The following is a 25,252-nucleotide window of genomic DNA, read 5'->3' as shown; positions in this document are numbered from 1 at the left end:
TGATGGACAGGGAGGCCTGGTGTTCTGCAGTTCATGTGGTTGCAAAGAGTCAGACACGACTTAGCTACTGAACAACAACATTAAATATATTGCTATTATTTTTTATTTTTATTTATTTTACTATTTTTAAATGTCTTCATGTATCTACTGGAAAATTTTACACTTCTGTGGCTCATATCACATTTCTGTTGGACAGTGCTGTCTGTATACTATTTCCAGCCGATGCAGATGCACACACACACGCAACCAAGTAGGAATATTTCCAGGTCGATTATAAACAACACATTTCTACACTTATTCTTTATTTTCATTTTTCAGCTGGTGCATACCAGCTATTTAAAAGTCCACAGGTTACATGCTATATGAGTCCATCAATACAATATTCTTGAAAGTGTCAAATGACAGAGATAGAGAGAGGATCCGTGGTTGCCAGGGCTTGGGGACTAAGCTGGGGAGGGTAGTGGGCAGTGGAGGTGCTAGAAAAGAATGTCACGAGGGACTTGGCAGCTACAAAAATGTCCAGCACCTTGGCCATATCCATGTCAACATCTCGGTTGTGATATTGTAATGCCATTTTGAAAGATGTTCCTGTTACAGGAGACAGGTCAAAGATGCACAGGATCACTTTCGTATTATCACTTACAACCCAACCTCATGAGACGCTAAACGAGGTCAAGATGAAACAGTTAGTTTTCTTTTTCAGGGCAAACAAAACATCAATTGACAACCCAAAAGAGCAAATTCCCCTGGGACTCCACCCGCTGGAGGGACCCAACCCGTGTTTCCCAACCCTGGGTACCTTCTGCGTTCGTTGCTTTTCTCCATAACCACATCACATCTTTTTACTTAACACTCTTTTTTTTTTTAACCTAGTGAAATAATGTACCAACTTACTGCTTTTCTCTTTTTTTTTTTTTTTGCCACATCACACAGCATGTCTGATGTTAGTTCCCTGACCCCAAATGGAACCCACACCCCCTGCAGTGGAAACATGGAGTCTTAACCACAAGACCATCAGGGAAGGCCCTTACTGTTTCTCTTTAAACCAACTCACTCTCCAAAGCTGAGATTGGTACACGAATTAAAAAATTTTTTTTTTATTTCTTTAGTTTGTTATTTATGGCTGTGCTGGGTCTTCCTTGCTGCGTGGACTTTCTCCAGGTGCGGCGAGCAGGGGCTACTCTCTTGTTCTGGTGCAGAGGCTTCTCTTGTGGAGCACAGGCTCTAGGCGCTCCAGCTCAATAGTTGTGGCACGTGGGCTTAGATGTCCCAAGGCTCATGGGATCTCCCCACCCCCGACCAGGAATCGAACTCCTGTCCCCTGCATTGGCAGGCAGATTCTTTACCACTGAGCCACCAGTGAAGCTCAGTCCATGGATTTTTGCTTTGTCCTAAACAACAATAACTTTTGAGATTCCAGTTTTATATAGAGAGATTTTTTTTTTGGTCAACTCTCCATAAAATAAATACAGAATTCTTTTTTTTTGTTGTTCAAAGTTTGAGTGTTTCTGTTTGTTCTGGTATCTGATATCTTCACACGCTTTGCACAGGAACGTCTTATTTTGTGGGAGGGTTTCACGTATGTTGGTTGCTGTTTGTTTTCCAGAGTCCTTGGATGGAAAGGTTGTGGTGGGGGGTGGGGGGGGGCAGTCCTAGAAGAACTTATCAACCTTGGAAAATGAAGAACGATAAAATTGGGTTCGCCTAGAAGAAGCAGGACGAGTCCAAGAAAGATGGAAGGAAAAGGTGGCAAATTCATTCAACCACCACCGCCCACCTTGTCCTGGGCTGAGTTTCAAAAAGCAAAGTGAATGGACCAGAAGTTTGGCGGAGCCCTGGAAAGCTGGTGCTCAGAAAGGCCTCCCTTTACACCGCCTGGCTCTTCAGGGCCGGGGTATCCACCGTGGAGAGCGTCTGGGACTTGCTCTCCCTGCGCACCGACTCTTCAGTCAACACGCCCCGGACCCTGGCGGGAAGGGTCTTCAGGAACCGGGCGTGAAAGCCCTGGGCGGCGAACACGTAAATGATGGGGTTAATGCAGCAGTTGATATAAGCTAGGGAGACGCACAGGGCATCTAGACTGGACACAAGTTTGAAGCTGTCCCCGTGCGCATCGAAAAAGGCCAGCATCATCCCCGTCACCTGGTAGGGCAGCCAGAAGACAAAGAAGCTGGTCACCACGGCCACCACCACCTTGAGTGTCTTGGCGGAGCGCGTGGCAGTGCGGCTCCACGCCCGAAGCAGGAGGAAGGTGTAACAGATTGCAAGCGTGACCAGCGGCCCCAGGAAGCCAACGGTCAGCCGGACGATGGCCACGGCCTTCTCCGCATATTTATGGTCCCTACTGTATGCAACAACACACGTCGTCTTGGGTGGGAAGTGCTCTACGTGGACCTGACGGAACATAAAGGACGGTATGGTCAGCAGCAGAGCCAAGCCCCAGGCCACGGCACAGGCCACCCAGGCCACGCGGGCCCCTCGGTAGTTCTGGCACCAGACGGGATTGAACACCAGCAGGAAGCGGTCGGCGCTGATGGTGGCCAGGAGTAAGATGCTGGCATACATGTTGAGAAGGATGAGAGAGGGCAGGATTCGACATGCAGCGTCACCAAAGGACCAGTGGCTGTGCTGGATGATGGATGTAAACAAGATGGGCAGTGCCAGGCAGGAGAGGAAGTCAGCCACCGCTAGGTTGAGAAACCAGATGGCGTTGACGGTCCTCTTGACCTCAGACCCTGTCACCCAGACCACCATGGCATTGCCGGGCACCCCGATCAGGAAGACAGCCGCGAAGATCACCAGGGCGATCACATCTGGGACACGCAGTCTGTGGGTGGGGGAAGAGGCATCCACCAAGACATCGGGGTTCAAGGTCCATTTGTCATAATCAGAGTAGTCCGGGGTGCTGAGAGCCATGGAGTCCTGGGTGGAATCAGAGAGGCGGGGAGAGTGTGAGTGGCAGGTAGCAAGGAGCTTGCCCGTCACGCACGTCACTCAAAGCCCATCACGCCATTTCTTTAAGCCTCAGGTTTCTCCTGGGGAAACAAGGATGCTGAAGGCTGATAGCCAGCTGGGTGTCACACCCCTGATTCAAATGTTGAAAACCGGACTTCCCTGGTGGTCCCATGGTTAAGAATCCGCCTGCCAATGCAGAGGACATGGGTTCGATCCCTGGTCCAGGAAGATCTCACATGCCATGGAGCAACTAAGCCCGAGAGCCACAGCTACTGAAGCCTGTGTGCTCTAGAGCCCCCACTCAGCAGTAAGAGAAGCCATGCAATGAGAAGCTCCCCCACCGCAATTAAGAGAGTAGCCCCTGCTCGCCCCAATTAGAGAAAACCCATAGGCAGCAATGAAGACCCAGCACCGCCAAAAATAAATAAATAATTTTAAAAATACTTTGAGGAGAATGAACTAATAATCACATGCACGTAATTCCAAAATTGATAGCCCAAGTCTTGAACTGTTACTTAAATTTTTTTTTTTAATTTTTACTGGAGTATAGTTGATTTACCATGTGTTAATTTCAGGTGTACAGAAGTGAAGATACATAATATCTTAAGGCAATATTTTAAAGAATCAAAATTAATGCCTCTCCAAAAAAATTCCACAGTGGAAAAAAATTGGAATTTTAAATAAAGGCAATCTGCTGCAGTCGTTTGTTATGAACCTGCCTTGTTACAAAAGAGGGATCTTCAGATGAGCCCACAGTTTTCATTCCCAGCTGGGGGTGGTTTGCAGGTTGACGCTGTCATGCAAACATATCAAGCAATGCAGGATTTTAAGCATAGTCAAGAGTTGGACCATAGAAAAGGCTGAACGCCGAAGAATTGATGCTTTCAAACTGTGGTGCTGGAGAAGACTCTTGAGAGTCCTTGGGCAGCAAGGAGATCAAACCAGTCAAGCCTAAAGGAAATCAACCCTGAATGTTCATTGAAAGAACTGATGCTAAAGCTCTAATACTTTGGCCACCTGATGGGAAGAGCCGACTCATTGGAAAAGATCCTAATGTTGGGAAAGATGGAGGGCAGAAGGAGAAGGGGGCAACAGAGGATGAGATGATTGGATGGCATCACTGACTCGATGGACATGAGTTTGAGCAACTCCAGGAGATAGTGAAGGAGAGGGAAGCCTGGCACGCTGCAGTCCATGGGGTCAGACAGGACTTAGCAACTGAACAACAGCAAGTCAGAAGAACTGGGGCTCCTTGGAGAAAAGTTGGTTCCTATCCTGGGACAGAAAATATCCAAGATGAGGCCAGAACATCTCACACTAGAAAGTAAGAAACTTTTTAAGTAATAATAGGGACATATCAAAATGTCCCTGATGGTCCAGTGGTTGAGATTCTACCTTCCAATGCAGCTGGTGCAGGTTCGATCCCTGGTCAGGGAATTAAGATCCCACATGTCACATGGTGTGGCAAAAAGAGAGAGAGAGAGAGCCTGAAAGAGCCCACACTAGTCAGAAAGTGAAAGTGAAAGTCACTCAGTCGTGTCCGACTCTTTGTGACCCCATAGATGGCAGCCCACTAGGCTCCTCTGTCCCTGGGATTCTCCAGGCAAGAATACTGGAGTGGATAGCCTTTCCCTTCTCCATGGGATAGCCATGGAGAAGGGCTGCCCAAATGGGAAGGGATCCCAGGTCTCCTGCATTGCAGGCAGATTCTTTACCAGCTGAGCCACAAGGGAAGCCCAAGATCATTGGCATGGGTAGCCTATCCCTTCTCCAGTGGATCTTCCCAACCCAGGAATCCAACTGGGGTCTCCTGCATTGCAGGCAGATTCTTTACCAACTGAGCTATGAAGGACACTAGCTGGAAGATGGAACAATTTGAGTATTTAATAATAATAATAACTGATGGAATAAAATATATATTAATAATAAAGATCTCTGAGTTCATAATGATAATAAAATCAAGTAAGTCATTGGTCACATTTTTATTCTGAAAAGGGAATGAATCAAGCTCTTATCCTGCCGTTTCTGTACAGAGTATTATTTCAGAGAAATAAAGAGTCAATGTGGGAGGTCCTTCTTTAGAGAAGACTCTAAAAATAATTCCTGCAGAAGGAATGAAATAAACTTAAGGAAATATGGATCTGGATGATGAACAACAACATCTAATAAAACCATCATGTAAAAAACAGACAGGAACCTTACAATAAATCGGTGCTGGCATGGCAAACCCTCCCATCAACCTCAGCACTCGGACAAGAGAGACGAGTAGATATCTGTTCTGATGTGATGCGGAAAAACGACGATACAAGCACCAGGGCTTCCCTCATAGTTCACTCAGTAAAGAATCTGCCTGCAGTATGGTAGACTCGGGTTTGATTCCTGGGGCAGGAAGATCCCCTGGAGAAGGAAATGGCAACCCACTCCAGTACTCTTGCCTGGGAAATCCCATGGACGGAGGAGCCTGTGGGCTACAGCCCGTGGTGTCAGAAGAGTCAGACACGACTTAGCAAGTAAACCACCACGGAGTTTTTTTTGCCAAAAAAAAAAGTAGTAGTTTTTGCCAAAAAAAAAAAAAAGAAAGAATGTGAATCTAATCAAGGTCTTAGATCTAAAACTACCAGTTTACAGGAAAAGCAGTTGAGAGAGGAACATGATAAATAACACCACAAGGACAAAACCAGACCAATCAGAGCTTAGGAAACTCTACAGGACAAATGGTATTGTTTCTCTCACAAATAAATGGCATTTTTAAAATAGGAAGAGGAAAAAAAATGGAGCAGAAAGTGTCATGGATTAGAAGAGATTTATAGATAAAAAGTTATGACCAACCTAGATAGCATATTGAAAAGCAGAGACATTACTTTGCCAACAAAGGTCCGTCTAGTCAAGGCTATGGTTTTTCCAGTGGTCATGTATGGATGCGAGAGTTGGACTGTGAAGAAAGCTGAGTGCCAAAGAACTGATGCTTTTCAACTGTGGTGTTGGAGAAGACTCTTGAGAGTCCCTTGGACTGCAAGGAGATCCAACCAGTCCAATCTAAAGGAGATCAGCCCTGGGTTTCTTTGGAAGGAATGATGCTGAAGCTGAAACTCCAGTACTTTGGCCACCTCATGCAAAGAGTTGACTCATTGGAAAAGACTCTGATGCTGGGAGGGGTTGGGGGCAGGAGGAGAAGAGGACGACAGAGGATGAGATGGCTGGATGGCATCACTGGCTCGAAGGACGTGAGTTTGAGTGAACTCCGGGAGATGGAGCTGGACAGGGAGGCCTGGCGTGCTGCGATTCATGGGGTCGCAAAGAGTCAGACACGACTGAGCGACTGAACTGAACTGAACTGAATAAGGACCTACTGTAGAGCACAGGGAATGCATCTCAATATTCTGTAATGACCTATTTGGGAAAAGAATCTAAGAAAAGAGTGAAATATATGTGTATATAACTGATATATTTTGCCATACTGCAGAAACTAACACAGCATTGTAAATCAACTGTTTATTGTTGTTTGGTCACTTAGTCGTGTCGGACTCCTTTGCAACCCCATGGACTGTAGCCCGCCAGGTTCCTCTGTCCCTGGGGTTCTCCAGGCAAGATTACTGGAGTGGTAAGGTGATAATTCCAACTGGTGACAAAGCCGACGTGAGGGTTAAAAGTGTCTCATTTAGTAACGACATGAGCACCTCTTTGTGAAATTGCAGCCTGTGTAATGTACATGTTAAAAGGGTGCATTATTGTAGAGGGTCCTGAAAAGTCATCCAGACTTGCTATGAACACTAATTGCCATTTGAAGCCACTGGTAGACAGTGGCTCCGCTCTAAACCCCTTTTTAGCAATTGTATTTTTTTCCTGATTATATTTTTAGCGTAGTTCGCTGTTGATGTGGACGAGTATTTTATGCACTTTTGGTGATGTTTCAGTTTTACGTACTCTTCTGACATCAGAAAAGTACCACTGGTTGTTCGCAGCCCCATTGTATAATCAGCCGACCACAGGCTTCCATATATAACAAAGTAATTAATATTGTGCAAGTGTCAAACGCTTCTGTTGTGAAAGCAGTGTTGGGAAAACGAGAAATGATTTTAAATGGTTACGAAATACTAGTCGGTTTCATAATCCCCACGTTCCGCCCTTGAAGGTCTGCTTTACCAGAGAAAGGGTCACTTATTTGTCATTGCAAGAATTTTAGAAAATGTGTTTAATCCCTCTTAAATACAATCAGTCCTAAAGAGTCTGTATTATTTCGGTCTGTTGGGTACAGAGTACAAGCTGCAATCAAAGGAGGGAGAGGACGTTTCCCACTGTCTCTCTTAAGCTGTACAATTTTTTTTCTCCAGTGTTTTGTTTTATATAGGTTTTGAATTCCTGTATCTATTATTGTGTGTACTGAATACTGCCTATGTACTATTCCGATTGTTTGCTCTAGTTTACTAGCAGTAAAAGACCTGTTAATCACATACAACAAAAAAGAATACTGGAGTGGGTTGCCATTTTCTCCTTCTGGGGATCTTCTCGACCCAGCGATCGAACCCACATCTCTTGTGTCTGTCTTGTGGCACGTGGATTCTTTACCACTGAGCCACCCGGGAAGCCCACTATACTGTAGTAAAAATTTTAAAAGGAGAGAGAGAGAGATTAAAGAAGTAGATACCAAAGATAATACGGAGACCAAGGCTGGATCCTGATTGGAATAGTCGTATGGAAAATAAGATATTTTGGAGACATCTGGGAGATTTTAAAATAGACTGGATATCCAACAACAGTAAGAAACCATTGCTTATTCTATTGAGGGTGATAGGATATTGTATTTATGTTTTCAAAAAGTGGTAGAAGACAGTTTCTGATAGAGGTTTCACATGCTGCCACTGCTGCTAAGTCACTTCAGTCGCGTCCAACTCTGTGCGACCCCTGAGACGGCAGCCCTCCAGGCTCCCCTGTCCCCGGGACTCTCCAGGCAAGAACACTGGAGTGGGTTGCCATTTCCTTCTCCAATGCCTGAAAGCGAAAAGTGAAAGTGAAGTCACTCAGTCATGTTCGACTCTTCGCGACCCCATGGACTGCAGCCTACCAGGCTACTCCATCCATGGGATTTTCCAGGCAAGAGTACTGGAGTGGGGTGCCATTGCCTTCTCCGAGAGGTTTCACATAGCAGGTGAAATAGGATGTTTGGGGGTTTGCTTTAAAATTTTCAGGAAAAAAAAAAAAAAAAAGGAAGAGAGGAGGGAAGGAGAGAGGACCAAGGATGATTAAGAATGGGAAAGTGTTGATAACTGTGGGTGCTGGGTCATGAGTACGTTGGCCATTCACAACTTCATTCTCTCTGCTTTTGTGTGTTTAATATTTTCCATAATAAAATAAAGAACAGAGTCTTGAGTACTTTCTTGCCAGGAAGTGTCATATCCCCCTCCAAAGAGAGAAAAGAGCAGCAGCTGAATGAGAAACAGCCTTGGACGCAAAACAATAACCCGGAGGCACCAAACACAGGCAGAAGAAAAATCCCCATGCAGGACGGGGAGTGATCACGCTAAGGCAGCCAGTGTTTATCGAGCGTCTACTATGTTTAAGTACAGCATTAGCTCTTTCAGTCCCGACCATGACCCTACAAGGAGGTCCTATGAATATGCCCATTTTATTGACAAGGAAACAGAGGCACCAGAAGATGAAGTAGCCTGTTCCAGTCATGTAGACGGGAATTCAACTTTCTTTAGATTGGTATGCAAACCCAGAGAGGCTGCCCTTGGGCAGTTCCAGAAGTTGGAAGGGGGCCTCCAAGGACACCCAAGGGGCAAACTCCGTGGTCCCTGGAGCCCATCCCTGAAGGTGATTTTGTCACCAGTCCAGGGAAAGGAGGCAGAGAAAAACACAGATCACTGTTACAGAAATATTCAGAGCTGGATTTTTAAGGTACTTGAATTTGCAGGCTGAGGTTTTGACCCGCTAAACACCCAGCTCATAGATTAAATAAGATGAAAAATGTTCAAGAACCTGGCAAGGTGCTTGGTACACAGTAGGGAGATAAGAAATGGCAATGTTCTTATTTCCCATTGATCTTACAATTATTGGAGAGCTCAGCTCTTTCTCTGAACCATTCTTTTTAATTTCTAGTTCCTTTATGTTTCCTTAAGGTCAACCAAATCAGCCAGGCTGATGGTCCAGCATATTTGCTGGTACGGCCATAGCGGAGATCAAATTATTCAAAGGGGAAAGGTTGGTGTCAACTGATGAGTGGATGAACTGGGTATGGTATATCTATGTAGTGGAATATTATTCAGCCATAAGAAGGGATGAAGTATTGACACACGCTACAATGTGGATGAAGCTTGTAAACATGCTGAGTGAAAGAAGTCAGAATCATACTATATGGTTCCATTTGTATAACATGTCTAAAACAGGCAAATCCCTAGGGATGGGAGATGTGCTTGTACCAGCCAGGAGCTAGGAGAGCAGGAGCAGGGAGAGAGTGCTTAGTGGGTGCAGGGTTTCTTTGGAGGGTGATGAATAGTTTCTGGAAATCGATAAAGGTGGTGTTGGGGACAGGGCTTCCCCAGTGGCTCCATGATAAAGAATCTGCCTGCAAGGCAGGAGACTTGAGTTCGATCCCTGGGTCAGGAAGATCTCCTAGAGGAGGGCATGGCAACCCACTCCAGTATTCCTGCCTGGAGAATCCTATGGCCAGAGGAGCCTGGTGGGCTATGGTCCACAGGGTCACAAAGAGTCGGACACGACTGAAGCAACTTAGCCGCACGCAGTGATGGGGCAGCACTGAATGTGCTCAGTGCCACCGAATGGTGCACTTCAAAACGGTGAAGTATAAGTTTTGTGGCATTTTGGTCGATTAAAATGAAAATACCAGTGTCCTAAAGACAAGGAAGGGCCAAGGGACTGTTCCAGACGAGTGGGGACTAAAAGACCAGGACACCCAGATGTGATGTGACATCCTGTGCCACAGACTGGAGCAGGAAAGACAAATTCACTCTGAAGGGCATTATTCGGACCACGGAGCAAGTTTTAACTTGATCTATGGACTAGATCACAGTATCGCATCAAATGTTAAACTCCCTGACATTGATCACTGTACTCATGTAAATGAATGTCTTTGTTTTTGAGAAGGAGACCCTGAGATATTTAGGAGCAAAGGATGCCTGCGACTTCCTCTTAATTGGTTCAGGAAAAAAAAAAAAGTGGTAGATGATAGATTAATCAATAGAAGGGACAGATAGATAGAGCAAACCTGGAGAATCTAGGTCAAGAGAGTATGGAAGTTCCCTGTATTATTCTTGTAATTTTTTCTGTAAGTGTGAAGATGTTTCCAAAAAGTTAAAATGGTTGCTTTATTTCCACTGATAAAGAGACTCTGCCCTGAGTCACCCACCTGACCATCCTCACCTCCAGCACCCTGACCTCCCTTTTTCTACTCTGGGACCCCCCAAGCTCAGATCACTAAAGGGTCAATGCTGGGCATGGCAAGAGGCCCCAGATCCTGCCCAGGGGGACCCTGCCCTGTAGCGGGTGGTTAAATGTTTTAAGTGTCCACCGTGGACATGATAACACAAAACTAACTTCGATCTCTGCTCGTTTCACAAGCTCTAGACTATGCTGCAGAATAATCCAGACCCCAGAAGGGGACACCTCCCCACTCCCTGCTCCCACGCTCACCATTACCCCTCACATCAGCTGACAAGATCCTCACCTGGGATGAGCTCACACAGCCCTTCCCTCTCACTGACTTCACGAGGGCAGGAAAAAAGATGCTGATTCTAACGCTCTGCAGTTTTTAGGATCCTCCTGCTGTAAATGGCTTGCAAAGTTTAGCCATGTCAGTATCTCTATAAAGAAGGGAAACAGCTGAAGCATCCACGCAAGAGGCAACTGGCTCAATAACGGTGGCACATCCAGGCAAAACAATTCTATGCAACCAGCAGAAGAATGCGGAAGTCTACCTGCGGGTGGGTGTGGAAAGAACTCCAAGATCTAGGGTGAAACAGGACAAGCGAGAACAGTGTGTGAAGCAACACTACCTACCAAAGAGGAGTCATTCTTCCTCTCTGTTTTTCTCTCTCTCCCAACCCCCTCTCCCTTCCTCACCACTTCCCCTCTGTCTCTATCTCTGTCGATTTATCTCTCCTGAGTGTCTGTACAGACTAGCTCCAGAAGCAGGCAAAAGAAATCTGGAACAGTGGTTGCCCCAGGGGAAGGGAAGCAGGAGGTTGGTATACTTTCTGGGGGGCAGGGGGCAGGGTTGGCCCCCACTAAGAGGCATGTGGGATCCTAGTTACCCGACCAGGCATCGAACCTGTATCCACTGCATTGGAAGCACAGAATCTTAGCCACTGGATTGCCAGGGAAGTCCCTCATCATATATGCTTTTGTTCTTCTGGTATGTAGAGCCATATCAGTGAATATACCACCCATTCCCTTCTCCCCAGAAATGGATATTATATAGCCTCTACAAAAGAATTTGTGGTTCTACCATTCTAGAAGGGGCTTTCCCAGTGGCTCAGCAGTAAAGAATCCACCTGCCAAGCTGGAGATGCACGTTTGCTCCATGGGTCAGAAAGATCCCCTGGAGAAGGAAATGGTAACCCACTCCAGTATTCTTGCCTGGGGAATCCCACGAACAGAGGAGCCTGGCAGGGTACAGTCCATGGAGTCTCAAAGAGTGGGACACGACTTGGCACCTGGGCACACACCCAAGTGCCATTCTAGGAGTCTAGGAAAGAGTCTAAGCATATTTCTTCATCTCATAAATGTTAACATCCTAGAGATTGGGGCTCCTGACATACCTGGCACCTGTCCTTGGAGAGGTTATGGTCTCCTGCGAGAGGGAAATTAATCACCAGGGATGGGAACTGAGCGTGTTCTACAGAGAATCCAGCCTGGTTGGGGTATCAGGAGAAGGGTGTTGGAAAAATCAAGCCACAACCCCACACGACCCACTCCAGTATCCTTGCCTGGGAAATCCTATGGATGGAGGAGCCTGGAGGGCTACAGTCCATGAAGTCGCAAAAAAAGTCAGACACGACTTAGCCACTAAGCAACAACAAAGAACTAAGTAGAAATTAAAAAAAGAAAAACAACAAAACAACACTGCAACATGGTCCAAACGAAATTTCTGCGCTGATGGGAATGTCCCAGAGGTGTGCCATCCAGGATGGTAGCCGCCAGTCACCTGCAGCCAGGGAGTTTGTGACACGCGGCAGATGTGTCTGGGAACTGAACTTAAACTTTGCTGTCATTTTAATTAAGTTTCACCAGCCACATGTGGCTGGTGGCTGTGTCTCAGACACCAGTGGTCTGGGGCTCCTAAACGATTCCTAAGTGCTTCCTAGGTGTTAGTTCGTTAATTCTCTAACCACAGTGTTTATGCTACAACAAGCCCAAAGGCGGGGTTCTCTTTTTTCCCTAAGATCACAGGCTCATGTTAAGAGCCCTTGCCTACTGTGTGGAGAAAGGGCCAGATCAGAAGCTGAGAAGGAGAGGCGATTGGGATTGTCCAGCTGTGGTGCGGGATGATGGTGGTTTGCTCTAGGGTGGTGAGTGTGAGGACTCATGAATGGATCAGAGGAGAACAGGGCTAAGGAGAAGATGCTTAGGAGAAAAGCAATCAGAATCACCAAGTTCTAAGTCCTTTTCATGTATCAGCTCTTCTTTTTTTGCCATTGCAAAACCCATTTTGCAGATGAGAAAACTGAGGCTACAGACAGCTTAAGAGACCTTTCCAGGTGCTCGCTGTTAGCAAGTGGCAGAGGTAGGAGAGACCTTCAGACAGTCCAACCGTAGAACCTTCTCTGAGAGGTTACCAGGTCTCAGGCGTGGTGGGAGTGAGGGGCGTGCCTTCAAGGCGAAGGGTGACAAGGTAGCCGGGAGGATGTCACACACCAGAAGGTGAAAGAACATCAGCGTGGCTGGCAGGTAGCCAGGACGAGGTTGGAGGAGCCACGGATATCATGTTAAAGGCGATGTATTTTATCCTGGGGTAATGGGGAGCCACAGATGGTCTTTGAGTCACAGAGGGACTAGATGAGAGTTCTTGTTTAGAAAGGCTCCTCTGGCTGCTGTGGGGAGGTGAGATAGAGGCAAGAGGACCAGAGAGGAGGCTGGGGCAGGGACTCAGGCCAGCAAAGATGGGAGTGATGCCCATAGGAGGAAGAAAAGTAGGAGACTTAAGCGGGGCAACACACCCCTTCCCTCCCTCGTGGGGCTTCCATCTTGCCATCTTCAGGGCAGGGAACGTCCTGCCAACTGTCCCCTTCTTTACGGTGGAAATAATAGACTCAGGAATGCTGTCAGGGCTAGGAAATACACAGAAGGCATGGTCTGCTTTTTTTTCCGGAACATCCCTCTCCCCATTTCTACATGGACACAATGTCTTTAAACAATCCACCCACAGAACCACATAAAACCACTAAAGCATCCTCAGAAACTGGGATACGAGGGTGGGGGTGAGCATCTCGACTCATCTTCTTGAATCTGCCCAGTCTTTGAGACTCAACAACCCTGAGCACGAAGAAACACAGGCATTTGCATTTTAAAAACCATGTGAAAAAGACAGACCTCCGGATCCTTTCAGGATACGATGAACTACCTTTCAGGTTGGCAAAAACAAAAATAGTTCCATCTAAACCTGCAGATGGGTGTCTAGACAAGTAAATACTCTCCTGCTCTGAAAATGAGGAATATAAATTGGTACAGGTTTGGGCAATATCTGTTAAAATAAAAATTGTCTGTATCTTAGATTCAGCGTTTGCAATTCTGAAAACCCAGACATGAATCCAAAGATATAATTCTGGTGTTTTAGAGTTTGCTTATTTTTTTGGCTGCCCAGCCTGTGGGATCTTATCTCCCTGACTGGGGATCGAACTCAGACCCGTGACAACGAAAGTACTGAATCTTAGTTCCTGGACCACCAGGGAATTTTCTAATTACAAACAGCCTAAATTTCCACTGATAAGCAATGGGAACTCTCACTGGCATATCACACAGCTGATAAAAAGGGAATTTCCCTGAAACACACCAGGATAGAACAGTATCTTTCTCAGAGATTAAGCTGAAGTTTGTAAATGTCAAGTGCCTAGCCTGACATGCAGGTGAAGGTTGTCAATAATATTATAAGTTATTCACGTAAGAAAAAAAAGCGAGATGTAGGATATCGTGTAAAAAAGACTTCTCTTTGTAAGGTAGAAAGGATAAACACATTACCGGCATTGAGCACCAGCTGTATGCCAGGCACTGCTGAGAGAGTTTCCCGGGTATTATCTCAGTGAACTCTCTCCATGACCCTAGAATACAAATTTCTCTCTGTAGGGTGACTATCCCCATCTTAGTGACAAGGAGAAGGAGGCTCAGACAGACGAGACTCTTCAGCTCTTACACAAGACAGGCAGGATTTGAACCTAGTTCCAGTATGATCTCCATGTCAAAATACTCCTTACTCCCTACACTGTCATGGACTGTTTCCAGAAGTGTTAGCCACAAACTGCTGCCCTAATCCCACCCCACCATGTTTCTGGTTACAAGGAACCAGAGCTACAAGGAATCTGAGTCTCTGGGCAGGGACAGTCCTTTCACTGAATACCCTTTAAGGATTTGGGACTTTAAAAAAAAAAAATTAGTAGTATTCACAAAGAAAAAGCTCTAGTCCATCTTTTAATTAAAAAAATATTTCTGACATTACAGAACTAAACTGAAATGTATTAATATTCCACTCCTACATTTCCATGACAAAAAAAAAATCTCATGAGCCAAAAAAACACAGGAATTAGCTTATAAAACTAAATATGGATCTCAGCATCAGCTGAGCAGAGAAAGGAATGAAAACATTTTAATTTTAAAAAATCATGAGTGAATAATAAAATGTGTAGAAACAAAATTTTCAAACTATTTGGGATTGTTTAACAGAAAGGAAAAGTCAAAGCTAATCACCAGCCTTACAACCCCTTGACAGTCTTACTCCTTAGCTGCTTCCCAGCCCCGGAGGGGGAGAGGAAGGTGAGGCAAGAAGGGGAGAGGTCAGAGACTGGGAGGAGGAGGAAGGAAAAAGGGAGCAGATGGCACCAAGAAGGGAGACCACACACATAGCGGGTGTCTGCCCCCCACTCCCCCCGCCAGACTCACCATCTTCAGGTCTCTCCCAGATCCTCCTCTGATCAAAGGCTCCCAAGGGCTGTGGTTTGCAAGCCCCAAGGAAGGGCGCAGATAACCAGAGAGGAAATGACCCGTCTTACCCCTCTGGGGTTCTCATTGGTCTGGGGCTCAGGGTTTCTTCCGCAAGGCACACACCCAGTGAACCCTGAACACCTCCTCCAGCCGCTCCATGGAAGGGGCCAGGAGGAAGTTCCAGGTCCCAGGAGGAAGGAAGCCAGACATTAGAGATTCCCACCTTGTCTAGACCTGGCCCCTCTCCCGGCCTTGAGTTCCCCCATTTGAGAGGCTCTCTCTGTCCTTCTATGGCCCCAGGTAGCCCTGAAAAAGCTCAGGGGTTCAATTGGCTTAAACCTGGGAATTGGGGATTGATTGTGAGCCCCAGACTCCCAACTGGGTTCCATTGAGACCCAGAGAGGAAAAGAATGTCTGTGAAGATGGCCCAGTACTTGAGGACTATTCAGTCTTCTTGTCTAGCCATCACCATCTTTCCCAGTCCCTTTCTGGGTTCTTGCTGAAACATGCTGGACTCTGGGGTGGGGAAGAAACTATGTTATTAGTTTCTTATTGCTGCTGTAATAAATCGCCATAAACTGAGTAACTTAAAACAATAGAAATGTATCCTCTTACAGTTCTAGAGGCCAGAATGTATCAGGGCTACATTCCCTCTGTAGGTTCCAGAGGAGAGTGTTCCTGCCTATTCCTTTTCCACTGACTGGCAGGACTCCTTGGTTTGTGGCCACATCATTCCAATACCTGCCTCTAAGGCCAGAGACATCGCCTTCCCTCCAACTGCGGATCACAAGTCTCCCTCTGCCTCCCTGGTATAAGCACCCTTGTGATTACATTTAAGAACCCTCTAGGGTACTTCCTTGGAGGTGCAGTGGATAAGAATCTGCCTGTCGATGCAGGGGACATGGGTTTGATCCCCAGCCCGGGAAGATTTCACATGCTGTGGAGTGACTAAGTCTGAGAGCCACAACTACGAAACCTGCATGGTACAATGACTGAAGTCTAGGCGCCTAGAGCCCATGCTCCGCAACAAGAGAAGCCACCACGGTGAGAAAGCTGAGCCCCACAACAAAGAGTAGCCTCCCCTTACTGCAACTAGAGAAAGCCCACACAAAGCAACGAAGACCCGCATGTGTAGGCTCAGTCACTCAGCTGTGTCCCACTCTATGACTCCACGGACTGTAGCCTGCCAGGCTCCTCTGTCCATGAGATTCACCAAGCAAGAATACTGGAGTAGGTTGCCATTTCCTCCTCCAGAGGATCTTCCCGACCCAGGGATCAAACTTGAGTCTCCTGCGTCTCCTGCATTGGCAGGTGGATTCTTTACCACTGAGCCACCTACAAAAACCCCGTGCAGGCCCCCCAAAAGAACCCTCTAAATAATCCAGGATAATCTTCCATTTCAAGATCATTAGTTTATCTGCCACGTCCCTTTTTCTACCTAAAGTCACCCTGCAGGTTTCAGTCATTAGGAGGCAAACATCCCTGGGAACGACTTTTCAGTCTATAGCAATGGAGCATGATTATTACCTTGAGTGTAGAAACAGCTTCATTTTTCCCACGCTCATCTGCAACGCTCCAATAGATCACCCACATCCTTCCTGCCCAAAAAGTATTCTTCCACAGCAAGCTTCAATTTGTGCAGATCTAGCTTTCTTTTCATAGCAGAGATGATCCATGTAAACATTTGAACAATCCAGAAATGTACTCCCCTCCATACTCCCCACCAATAAAGCACTGAAAAATCCCCTGACCTTCACCCTTCTGAAATTAACATTTTAGAATATACTCTCCTAGACTTTTACAAATGTGGTGCTTGTGTTTGGGAATGGACATGTGAGTGCACGATGTCTGGCAAAGTTTGGTTCCACTAGATGAAGCCATGTGCGGTGGACTTGACTCAGCGAGGATTTTAAAGGTCTTTGCCTAGGGGATTCTTGGCTGATAGGAATGCATGGTTGTTGTACCAACTCTGACCTTAAGAGGGCGCGTGAGCTGGAGGAAAGTCAGAAGGCCAGGCCATACCCTCGTGATTATTAAGATTTTTGGACCACAGTTGGGCATGGCTAAAGGAAATCAGTCCTGAATATTGAATATTCATTGGAAGAACTGATGCTGAAGCTGAAGTTCCAGTACTTTGGCCACCTGCGGCGAAGAACTGACTCATTGGAAAAGACCCTGATGCTGGGAAAGATTGAAGGCAGGAGGAGAAGGGGACGACAGAGGATGAGATGGTTGGATGGCATCACTGACTCAAGGGACATGAGTTTGAGCAAGCTCTGGGAGCTGGTGATAGACAGGGAAGCCTGGCGTGCTGCAATTCATAGGGTCGCAAAGAGTCTGCCACGACTGAGGAAATGAACTGAACTGAACTGGGCATTGCCTTAAAATCACAGGTTCTTAACATTTTCTATGTCCTGGACCCTTGGAGAAGTTATTAACCGCTTCTCAGAATAATTCTTACAACTTTTTGAGAGTGAAAGTATTAGTCACTCAGTCGTGGCAGACTCTTTGTGACCAGCCAGGCTCCTCCATCCATGGAATTCTCCAAGCAAGAAGACTGGAGTGGGTTGCCACTCCATTCTCCAGCGGCTCTTCCCAACCCAGGGATCGAATCCAGGCACACTGCAGGCAGATTCTTTACCATCTGAGCCACCACCTTATGGTGGTGTGAATTCAAATGTAACAAGAAGTGGCCAGGACAGTATAAAAGCAATAAGGAAATGTGTAACAGGTCACCTTATGTAAGCTGCCGTCCTCATTCCCAATTCATCAATTGTTCCGATGATGTGCTTCGATCACTTTTTTCAGAACGATGTTTTTGTAAGTTCACTGAAGCATCTCATGTTGTTTTAATAGCGCCCTAAGTCCATTGTTAGTTTGAAGCTTCCCTGTTGGAACTTCAGGTGATTTCCAATATTTTTGTCCATGTCACAGGAAGCACCCTAGCACATGCATCCTGGTGCCTGTGTATGAGGATTTATTGCAGACAACTCTCTAACAATGGAATTGCAGGGCAGGGTGGGTGTTGTCAGCATGTGCAACCTTGATGCTGGTGTCCCCTCATTCTGCTCCTCAAGACCCAGACCCAGGCTGTTCAACACAGCAGCCACTAGCCATATTCAACTACTGAGTTATAGAAACGTGGTGAGTCCAAATTGAGATGTGGTCTGAGTATAAAACACACCAGATTGCCAAGACTTATTGAAAAAAAAATGATTGTAGAACATCTCAACAATTTTTTATGTATTATATGTTCAAATAATAATCATGGAAAAATTGGAAAAATCGTGTTAAGTGAAATGCACTATTCTTTATTTATTTCTTTGGCTGCTCCAGGTCTTAGTTGCAGCATGTGGGATCTTTTTGTTACAGCATACGGGATCTAGTTCCCCAACCAGGAATCGAACCCAGGCCCCCCGCTGCCTTGGGAGTACAGAATCTTACTCCATACCACCAGGGAAGTCCTGCAAAGTGTATTGTTAATTACAGTTGATGCCTGAACAAAGCAGGGGTGAGGGGCACTGGCCTGACTGAAAATCCTAGTACTGCTCCCTCTGCCTCAGAAACAAAGGAATTGATGAATGACTCACTCAAGGGCAGGAAGCAGAAACAGTTTGGATAGAATCAGGACTCAAACCTTAGTTCTTTGGATTCTATAGACTGTGATCTCTAATTGAGCACAAACTTTTCCCCACACTTAATTTAAAAATCTGTAAAATGAAAATATAGGTACTATATTGAAAAAAAAAAACTATATTTCAGGAAAAAAAATTTTTAAGTAGGTGCTGTGTGCTTAGTCGCTCAGTCGTCTCCGATTCTTTATGATCCCATGGACTGTAGCCCGCCAGGCTCCTCTGGCCATGGGGATTCTCTAGGCAATAATACTGGAGTGGGTTGCCATGCCCTCCTCCAGGGGATCTTCCCAACCCAGGGTTCAAACCCAGGTCTCCTGCATTGCAGGTGGATTCTTTACCATCTCAACTACAAACTGGCACTTGCCAAGAGCATTTGCCATCTGCCTCTGCACAGACTGAACCCCATGCTCCTGAGCTGTTGACCTTCCACACGCCCTGAGGGGAATTCAGGGTGGAGAGTGAGACACTCTGCCCTCCAGGGAAACTGGTGGAACAGGTCCTTAGATAGTTAGATATTTTCAGGGAACTGATTGCGTGATCCCAATCCCTGCATCTCCTCATCTCTAGAGAAGCACTAAATCCCTTCAGCATGACATCAGCTCCTCCTACTTGCAGAAAACCTCTTGTAGAGTAAGTGCTTGATTGCACTGAACTCTCCCTTCACCGAAACCTTATATATTGACCTTTCCTCACTGCCTCTTTGGAGCAGTCTCTCAGAGCTATCTGAGGTGCTGTCTCGCAGGCTGCAGCCCTCATGCATGCATGCTAAGTCACTTCAGTCATGTCTGACTCTTTTTGACCTCATGGACTTTAGCCCACCAGGGTCCTCTATCCATGTAAATTCTCCAGGCAAGAATACTGGACTGGGTTGCCATGCCCTCCTCTAGGAGATCTTTATGACCCAGGGATCGAACTCATATCTCTTATGTCGTCTGCATTGGCAGGCAGATTCTTTACCACTAGCACCACCTGGGAAGCCCTCATTTTGCCCCCAAATAAAATTTAACTCGCAACTCTCACATTGTGTGTCGAGAGGATTAAAATCTACCCGGTGGAAAGGCAAAGAGCAGAAAAAAGGTTATGACCAAGTGGCATACAGACTCATAGGGTTTTATGACCCCAAGTCTCTAGGGCCGTGCAGAGCTGACCCCATCTGGAGGGGCAGGGCTGAGCAGATGGCCAAAGCCACCACACCCCAAGGGCAGCCGTGGCCAGCCACCAGCCTGCCAGCGGCCACAGGAAGCCCAGAGCCAGTCAAATGTCAGCCATCTACGCAGAGGCTCTCAACTGTGGGCACCGTGGCTTCCAAGGCAGGATGTGGCGGACCTATTCCTGCAGCCATGTGTTCCAGGAAACAAGCTCACTCAGAAGGACAATGCAAATAATGGAGTGCAGTTTATTACACTGGCAGGCCCAAGGCAGAGTCTCCTCTTTGCCAAGGACTCCAACCAGTTTTTGTGAAAACCCTAAGTGTACATGCTCAAACCCACCTCCCCAAATTCCTTGAAACTAGTCTGGACAAGGTAAAAGCGAGATCTGACCAAACTTAACCCATGATTCATGTGTCATAAGCCTAGGTAGTTAAACAGTGGACATTTATCAATAGGCCTGTGGTCATACCCCATAAACATAATGGAATGTCTTTAGAGATAATTAGCGTATTCTTTTAGGTGTCGGAGAGTCCAGGTACAAGTCCTGAGTCTCTTTTATCCAGGAGGTCTGGTTTTCCATTGGTATGCCTTTTCTATAGACACCAGGTACAAAGGTCGAAGTCCATTGGGAGGGTGACCCTGCGTGTAGCCTAATGTTCGCAGCCTGGCCTACAGTGGAGTCCAGCTCTGTCTGTTTCCTCCTTCACTGTAGGCAGCAATGCTTGGGTCCATACAGTCTTCTGACCCTGGCCAGACTGGTTCACCAGAACTTTCAACACTGTGGAAACTGAGACCCATGAGGTGGCAATAAACACCAGGGGGGGCCTGGGAGGAGAACTCCGGAGGATGCCTTAAAGAGAGGGGCTCTCAAAGGCTGGCGGAAAACACCACCACCAGCAATAATAATAATAATAGCCAAAGCTCCCTAAGCCATTGCCTGGTGACCATGCTGTTCCTAGCATCTCACAATAACAGAAACAGGTAAAGAAGTGCTGAGACTTCCCTATGGCCCAGTGGTTAAGATTCCACAGTTCCACTGCAGGGGCATGGGTTCGATTCCTGGTCAGGGGAATTAATCCCACCTGCGGCAAGGGATGGCCAAAATAAATAAATACAATTTATAAAACAACAAAAAAAGATAAGAAGTGCTAACCCTGATGGAATTCAGAATGGGAGCTATTATTATTACTACTCTGAAAATTCTAGAAGTTTCTAATTCTAAAATTGTTTAAGTGTATGAAGAGCAGAAGCATCTCTGACTTTAAAACTTACCAGTTCTTTTCTTTTTTTTCCTTTTTTTTTGAATCTCAGTTCCCTGACCAGGAATTGAACCCAGGCCCACAGCAGTGAAAGTGCTGAGTCTTAACCACTAGACTGCCAGGGAATTCCCATAAAATGTCAGTTCTAAGATTCTGTTATTTTGAGCTCCAAAATCACTGCAGATGGTTATTGCAGCCATGAAATTAAAAGACGCTTACTCCTTTGAGGAAAGTTATGATCAACCTAGATAGCATATTTGGAGAAGGTGATGGCACCCCACTCCAGTACTCTTGCCTGGAAAATCCCATGGATGGAGGAGCCTGGTAGGCCACAGTTCATGGGGTTGCGAAGAGTCGGACACGACTGAGCAACTTCACTTTCACTTTTCACTTTCCTGCATTGGAAAAGGAAATGGCAACCCACCCCAGTGTTCTTGCCTGGAGAATCCCAGGGACTGGGGAGCCTGGTGGTCTGCCGTCTATGGGGTCGCAACAAGTTGGGCATGACTGAAGCGGCTTAGCAGCAGCAGCAGACAGCATATTAAAAAGCAGAGACATTACTTTGTCAACAAAGGTCTGTCTAGTCAAGGCTTTGGTTTTTCCAGTGGTCATGTATGGATGCGAGAGGTGAACTATATAAAAAGCTGAGTACCGAAGAATTGATGCTTTTAAACTGTGGTGTTGGAGAAGACTCTTGAGAGTCCCTTGGACTGCAAGAAGATCCAACCAGTCCATCCTAAAGGAGATCAGTCCTGAGTGTTCATTGAAAAGACTGATGTTGAAGCTAAAACTCCAATACTTTGGCCACCTGATGCGAAGAGCTGACTCATTTATAAGACCCTGATGATGGGAAAGATTGAGGGCAGGAGGAGAAGGGGACAACAGAGGATAAGATGGTTGGATGGCATCACTGACTCAATGGACATGGGTTTGGGTGGACTCCAGGAACTGGTGATGGACAGGGAAGCCTGGCGTGCTGCAGTTCATGGGGTAGCAAAGAGTCGGACACGACTGAGCAACTGAAATGACTGAACTGAAAGATTCTGTCATTTTTAAAATTTCTATTAATTTATTTTTAACTTACAGACAAATGAACTCCTCTCATTTGGAGGAGCAGGTCTATGGATTTTTTTTTTTTTTTTGCTCCAGTTACATAACTTGTGGGATCTCAATTTGGAGACCAGGGATTGAACCTGAGCCCTCATCAGTGAAAGCACAGAATCCTAAGCACTGGACCGCCAGGAAATTCCCAGTCTATGAGTCTTAACAAAGGCATTGAGTCATGTAGCCATTACCACAAACAAGACACATTGCCTTCCAAAATTCCCTTGGGGCTTCCTCTCTGTCAACACCACTGCCACCTGTAACCCCTGGCAACCACTGATCTATTCTCCATCACCAAAGTTCTGTCTTATCCAGAATGTCCTATAAAATGGAACCGAACAGTATCCAGGCTTCTGAATGTCAGTTCTTTCCTGTAGCATAAGATGTTTAAAATTCATGCATGTCATGGCATGGACCACAAGTTCCTTTTAATAGCTGAGGAGTTTTTTATTGTCTGGGTGTTTCACAGTCTGTGTATCCATTTACCAGTGGAAGGATGAGTTGTTTCCCATTGGGAACAATTACTTTAAAAGCTTCTGCAAATATTCTCCACAGGGTGTTCTGTGATCCTGTGTTGTTTTTGGTTTTGGTCACTAAGTTGTGTCCGACTCTTTGTGACCCCAGGGACTGAACCCCACCAGGCTCCTCTCTCCACGGGATTTTCCAGTCAAGAAAACTGGAGTCGGTTTCTATTTCCTTTTCCAGGGATCATCCCGACCCAGGGATCGAATCCACATGTCTTGCATCTCCTGCATTGGCAGGTGGATTCTTTACCACTGAGCCACCTGAGATTCCCATTTTGCAGACAGGCTAATGGAGGCCCAGAGAAGCTTCAGGGTAGGTCCCTAAGGAGTGGGATTTCTGGGTCATATGGTGAGTGCATGTTTAATTTCATAAGAAATTGACCATATGAGGGAATTCCCTGACAGTCCAGTGGTTAAGACTCCATGCTTCCAGTGCAAGGGAATCGGGTTCAATCCCTTTTAAAATATTCAACTTTTTAAAAAAGAGCTGGGTTCAGGGGAAGCCTGATAAAATGGGTCAGGTGGGGTGACATGGTACCTCCTTCGTTATCCATCTTTAAGTCCATCTTTAAGCCCCTCACTGGTCAAGGGGCAACCACAAACCCCAGCATCAGCATCTCCTGGTTTTGTAAGAAATGTGAATCTCAGACCCCACCCCTGCACTTCTAAATGACAAGCTGCATTTTAAGAAGAGACCCAGGTGGTTCCTGGGCACCTTAAGGGCTAAGAGGTGCTGGACCAGAGCATGCCTGGGAGAAACTGATCAAGGTGCCGTCCGCCCTCACTGTACAAATGCTGCCCTCCTGTGGAGATGCTCTCAGCCTTCTCCCTTTCATCCTGAGTATGTGTTCCTGCTCAGTCGTGTCTGATTCTCTAGGACCCAGTGGACTGCAGTCCACCAGGTTTCTCTGTCCATGAAATATTCCAGGCAAGAATACTGGAGTGAGGTGCCACTTCCTACTCCAGGGGATCTTCCTGACCCAGGGATTGAATCCATGTCTCTTACGTCTTCTGCTTTGGCAGGCAGGTTCTTTACCAACTGCATGACCTGGGAAGCCCTCTCCTTTTCAGAGTCTATCTGTATTGGGCTGTGGGTGCATATGTTTGCAATCTGCTGGAACTCTGAAATGAAGGCAGAGATGTGTTCTTGGAAATGAGTAATATATATATTACTCTCTAATTTTTAACTGTTTAATAGGCTCCCCCAAGAAGACGACAAAGTCTGTGAAAACACACACAGATACACACACAAGAAGAATAAAAATAGACAAGATATAGAGAGAAGTGGAGTTTCTCTTGAGTTTCCCCAAGAGTAGACTCCAAGAATACAACTTGGGAGACAAGACCTTTTAGAACTAACACCCAAAAAAGATGTCCTTTTCATTATAGGATACTGGAATGCAAAAGTAAGAAGTCAGGAAACACCTGGAGTAACAGGAAAATTTGGCCTTGGAATACGGAATGAAGCAGTCTAATAGAGTTTTGTCAAGAGAACACACTGTCATAGCAAACACCCTCTTCCAACAACACAAGAGAAGACTCTAGATGGTCAACACCGAAATCAGATTGATTATATTCTTTGCAGCCAAAGATGGAGAAGCTCTATACAGTCAGCAAAAACAAGACCAGGAGCTGACTGTGGCTCAGATCATGAACTCCTTATTGCGAAATTCAGACTTAAATTGAAGAAAGTAGGGAAAACCACTAGACCATTCAGGTATGACCTAAATCAAATCCCTTATGATTATACAGTGGAAGTGAGAAATAGATTTAAGGGACTAGATCTGATAGACAGAGTGCCTGATGAACTATGGATGGAGGTTCGTGACATTGTACAGGAGACAGGGATCAAGACCATCCCCAAGAAAAACAAACGCAAAAAAGCAAAATGACTGTCTGAGGAGGACTTACAAATAGCTGTGAAAAGAAGAGAAGCAAAAAGCAGAGGAGAAAAGGAAAGATATTCCCATTTGAATGCAGAGTTCCAAAGAATAGCAAGAAGAGATAAGAAAGCCTTCTTCAGCGATCAATGCAAAGAAATAGAGGAAAACAACAGAATGGGAAAGACTAGAGATCTCTTCAAGAAAATTAGAGATACCAAGGAAAAATTTCATGCAAAGATGGGCTCAATAAAGCACAGAAATGGTATGGACCTAACAGAAGCAGAAGATATTAAGAAGAGGTGGCAAGAATACACAGAAGAACTGTACAAAAAAGATCTTCACAACCCAGATAATCACAATGGTGTGATCACTGACCTAGAGTCAGACATCCTGGAGTGTGAAGTCAAGTGGGCCTTAGAAAGCATCACTACGAACAAAGCTAGTGGAGGTGATGGAATTCCAGTTGAGCTATTCCAAATCCTGAAAGATGATGCTATGAAAGTGCTGCACTCAATATGCCAGCAAATTTGGGAAACTTGGCAGTGGCCACAGGATGGGAAAAGGTCAGTTTTCATTCCAATCCCAAGAGAG

At 45.9% G+C, this 25,252-nt stretch overlaps 2 protein-coding genes and 1 non-coding gene across 4 annotated transcripts in view; all 3 read right to left on the bottom strand.

Moving 5' to 3' along the window:
* Nucleotides 1-15,189, bottom strand: part of C5AR2 (complement C5a receptor 2) — a 28,845-nt gene extending 13,656 nt beyond the window's left edge. Inside the window, exon 1 of one of the 2 annotated variants that reach the window (XM_025269396.3) lies at nt 15,064-15,189. The gene's annotated coding sequence lies outside the window, so the exon portion shown is untranslated. The remainder of the gene's footprint in view (nt 1-15,063) is intronic. The other variant, XM_006067452.4, reaches the window with a different exon arrangement.
* On the bottom strand, nt 286-15,197 carry C5AR1 (complement C5a receptor 1). Its single transcript, XM_006067450.4, has 2 exons — nt 15,064-15,197; nt 286-2,922 (listed from the first exon to the last, which is right to left on the bottom strand). Exons 1-2 carry the CDS (start codon nt 15,064-15,066, stop codon nt 1,867-1,869), a joined length of 1,059 nt encoding a protein of 352 aa, XP_006067512.1. The 5' UTR covers nt 15,067-15,197; the 3' UTR covers nt 286-1,866.
* Nucleotides 15,198-21,202: 6,005 nt separating this feature from the next.
* Nucleotides 21,203-21,275, bottom strand: TRNAE-UUC. The gene has a single exon. It is a non-coding gene; the product is annotated as a tRNA-Glu (tRNA).
* Between the last annotated feature and the right edge of the window lie 3,977 nt (nt 21,276-25,252).

Source organism: Bubalus bubalis, chromosome 18 (genome assembly GCF_019923935.1).
Source record: "Bubalus bubalis isolate 160015118507 breed Murrah chromosome 18, NDDB_SH_1, whole genome shotgun sequence".
NCBI lineage: Eukaryota > Metazoa > Chordata > Mammalia > Artiodactyla > Bovidae > Bubalus > Bubalus bubalis.
The sequence above is the reverse complement of the archived record's forward strand: the minus strand, read 5'-3'. Positions and strand labels throughout refer to the sequence as shown.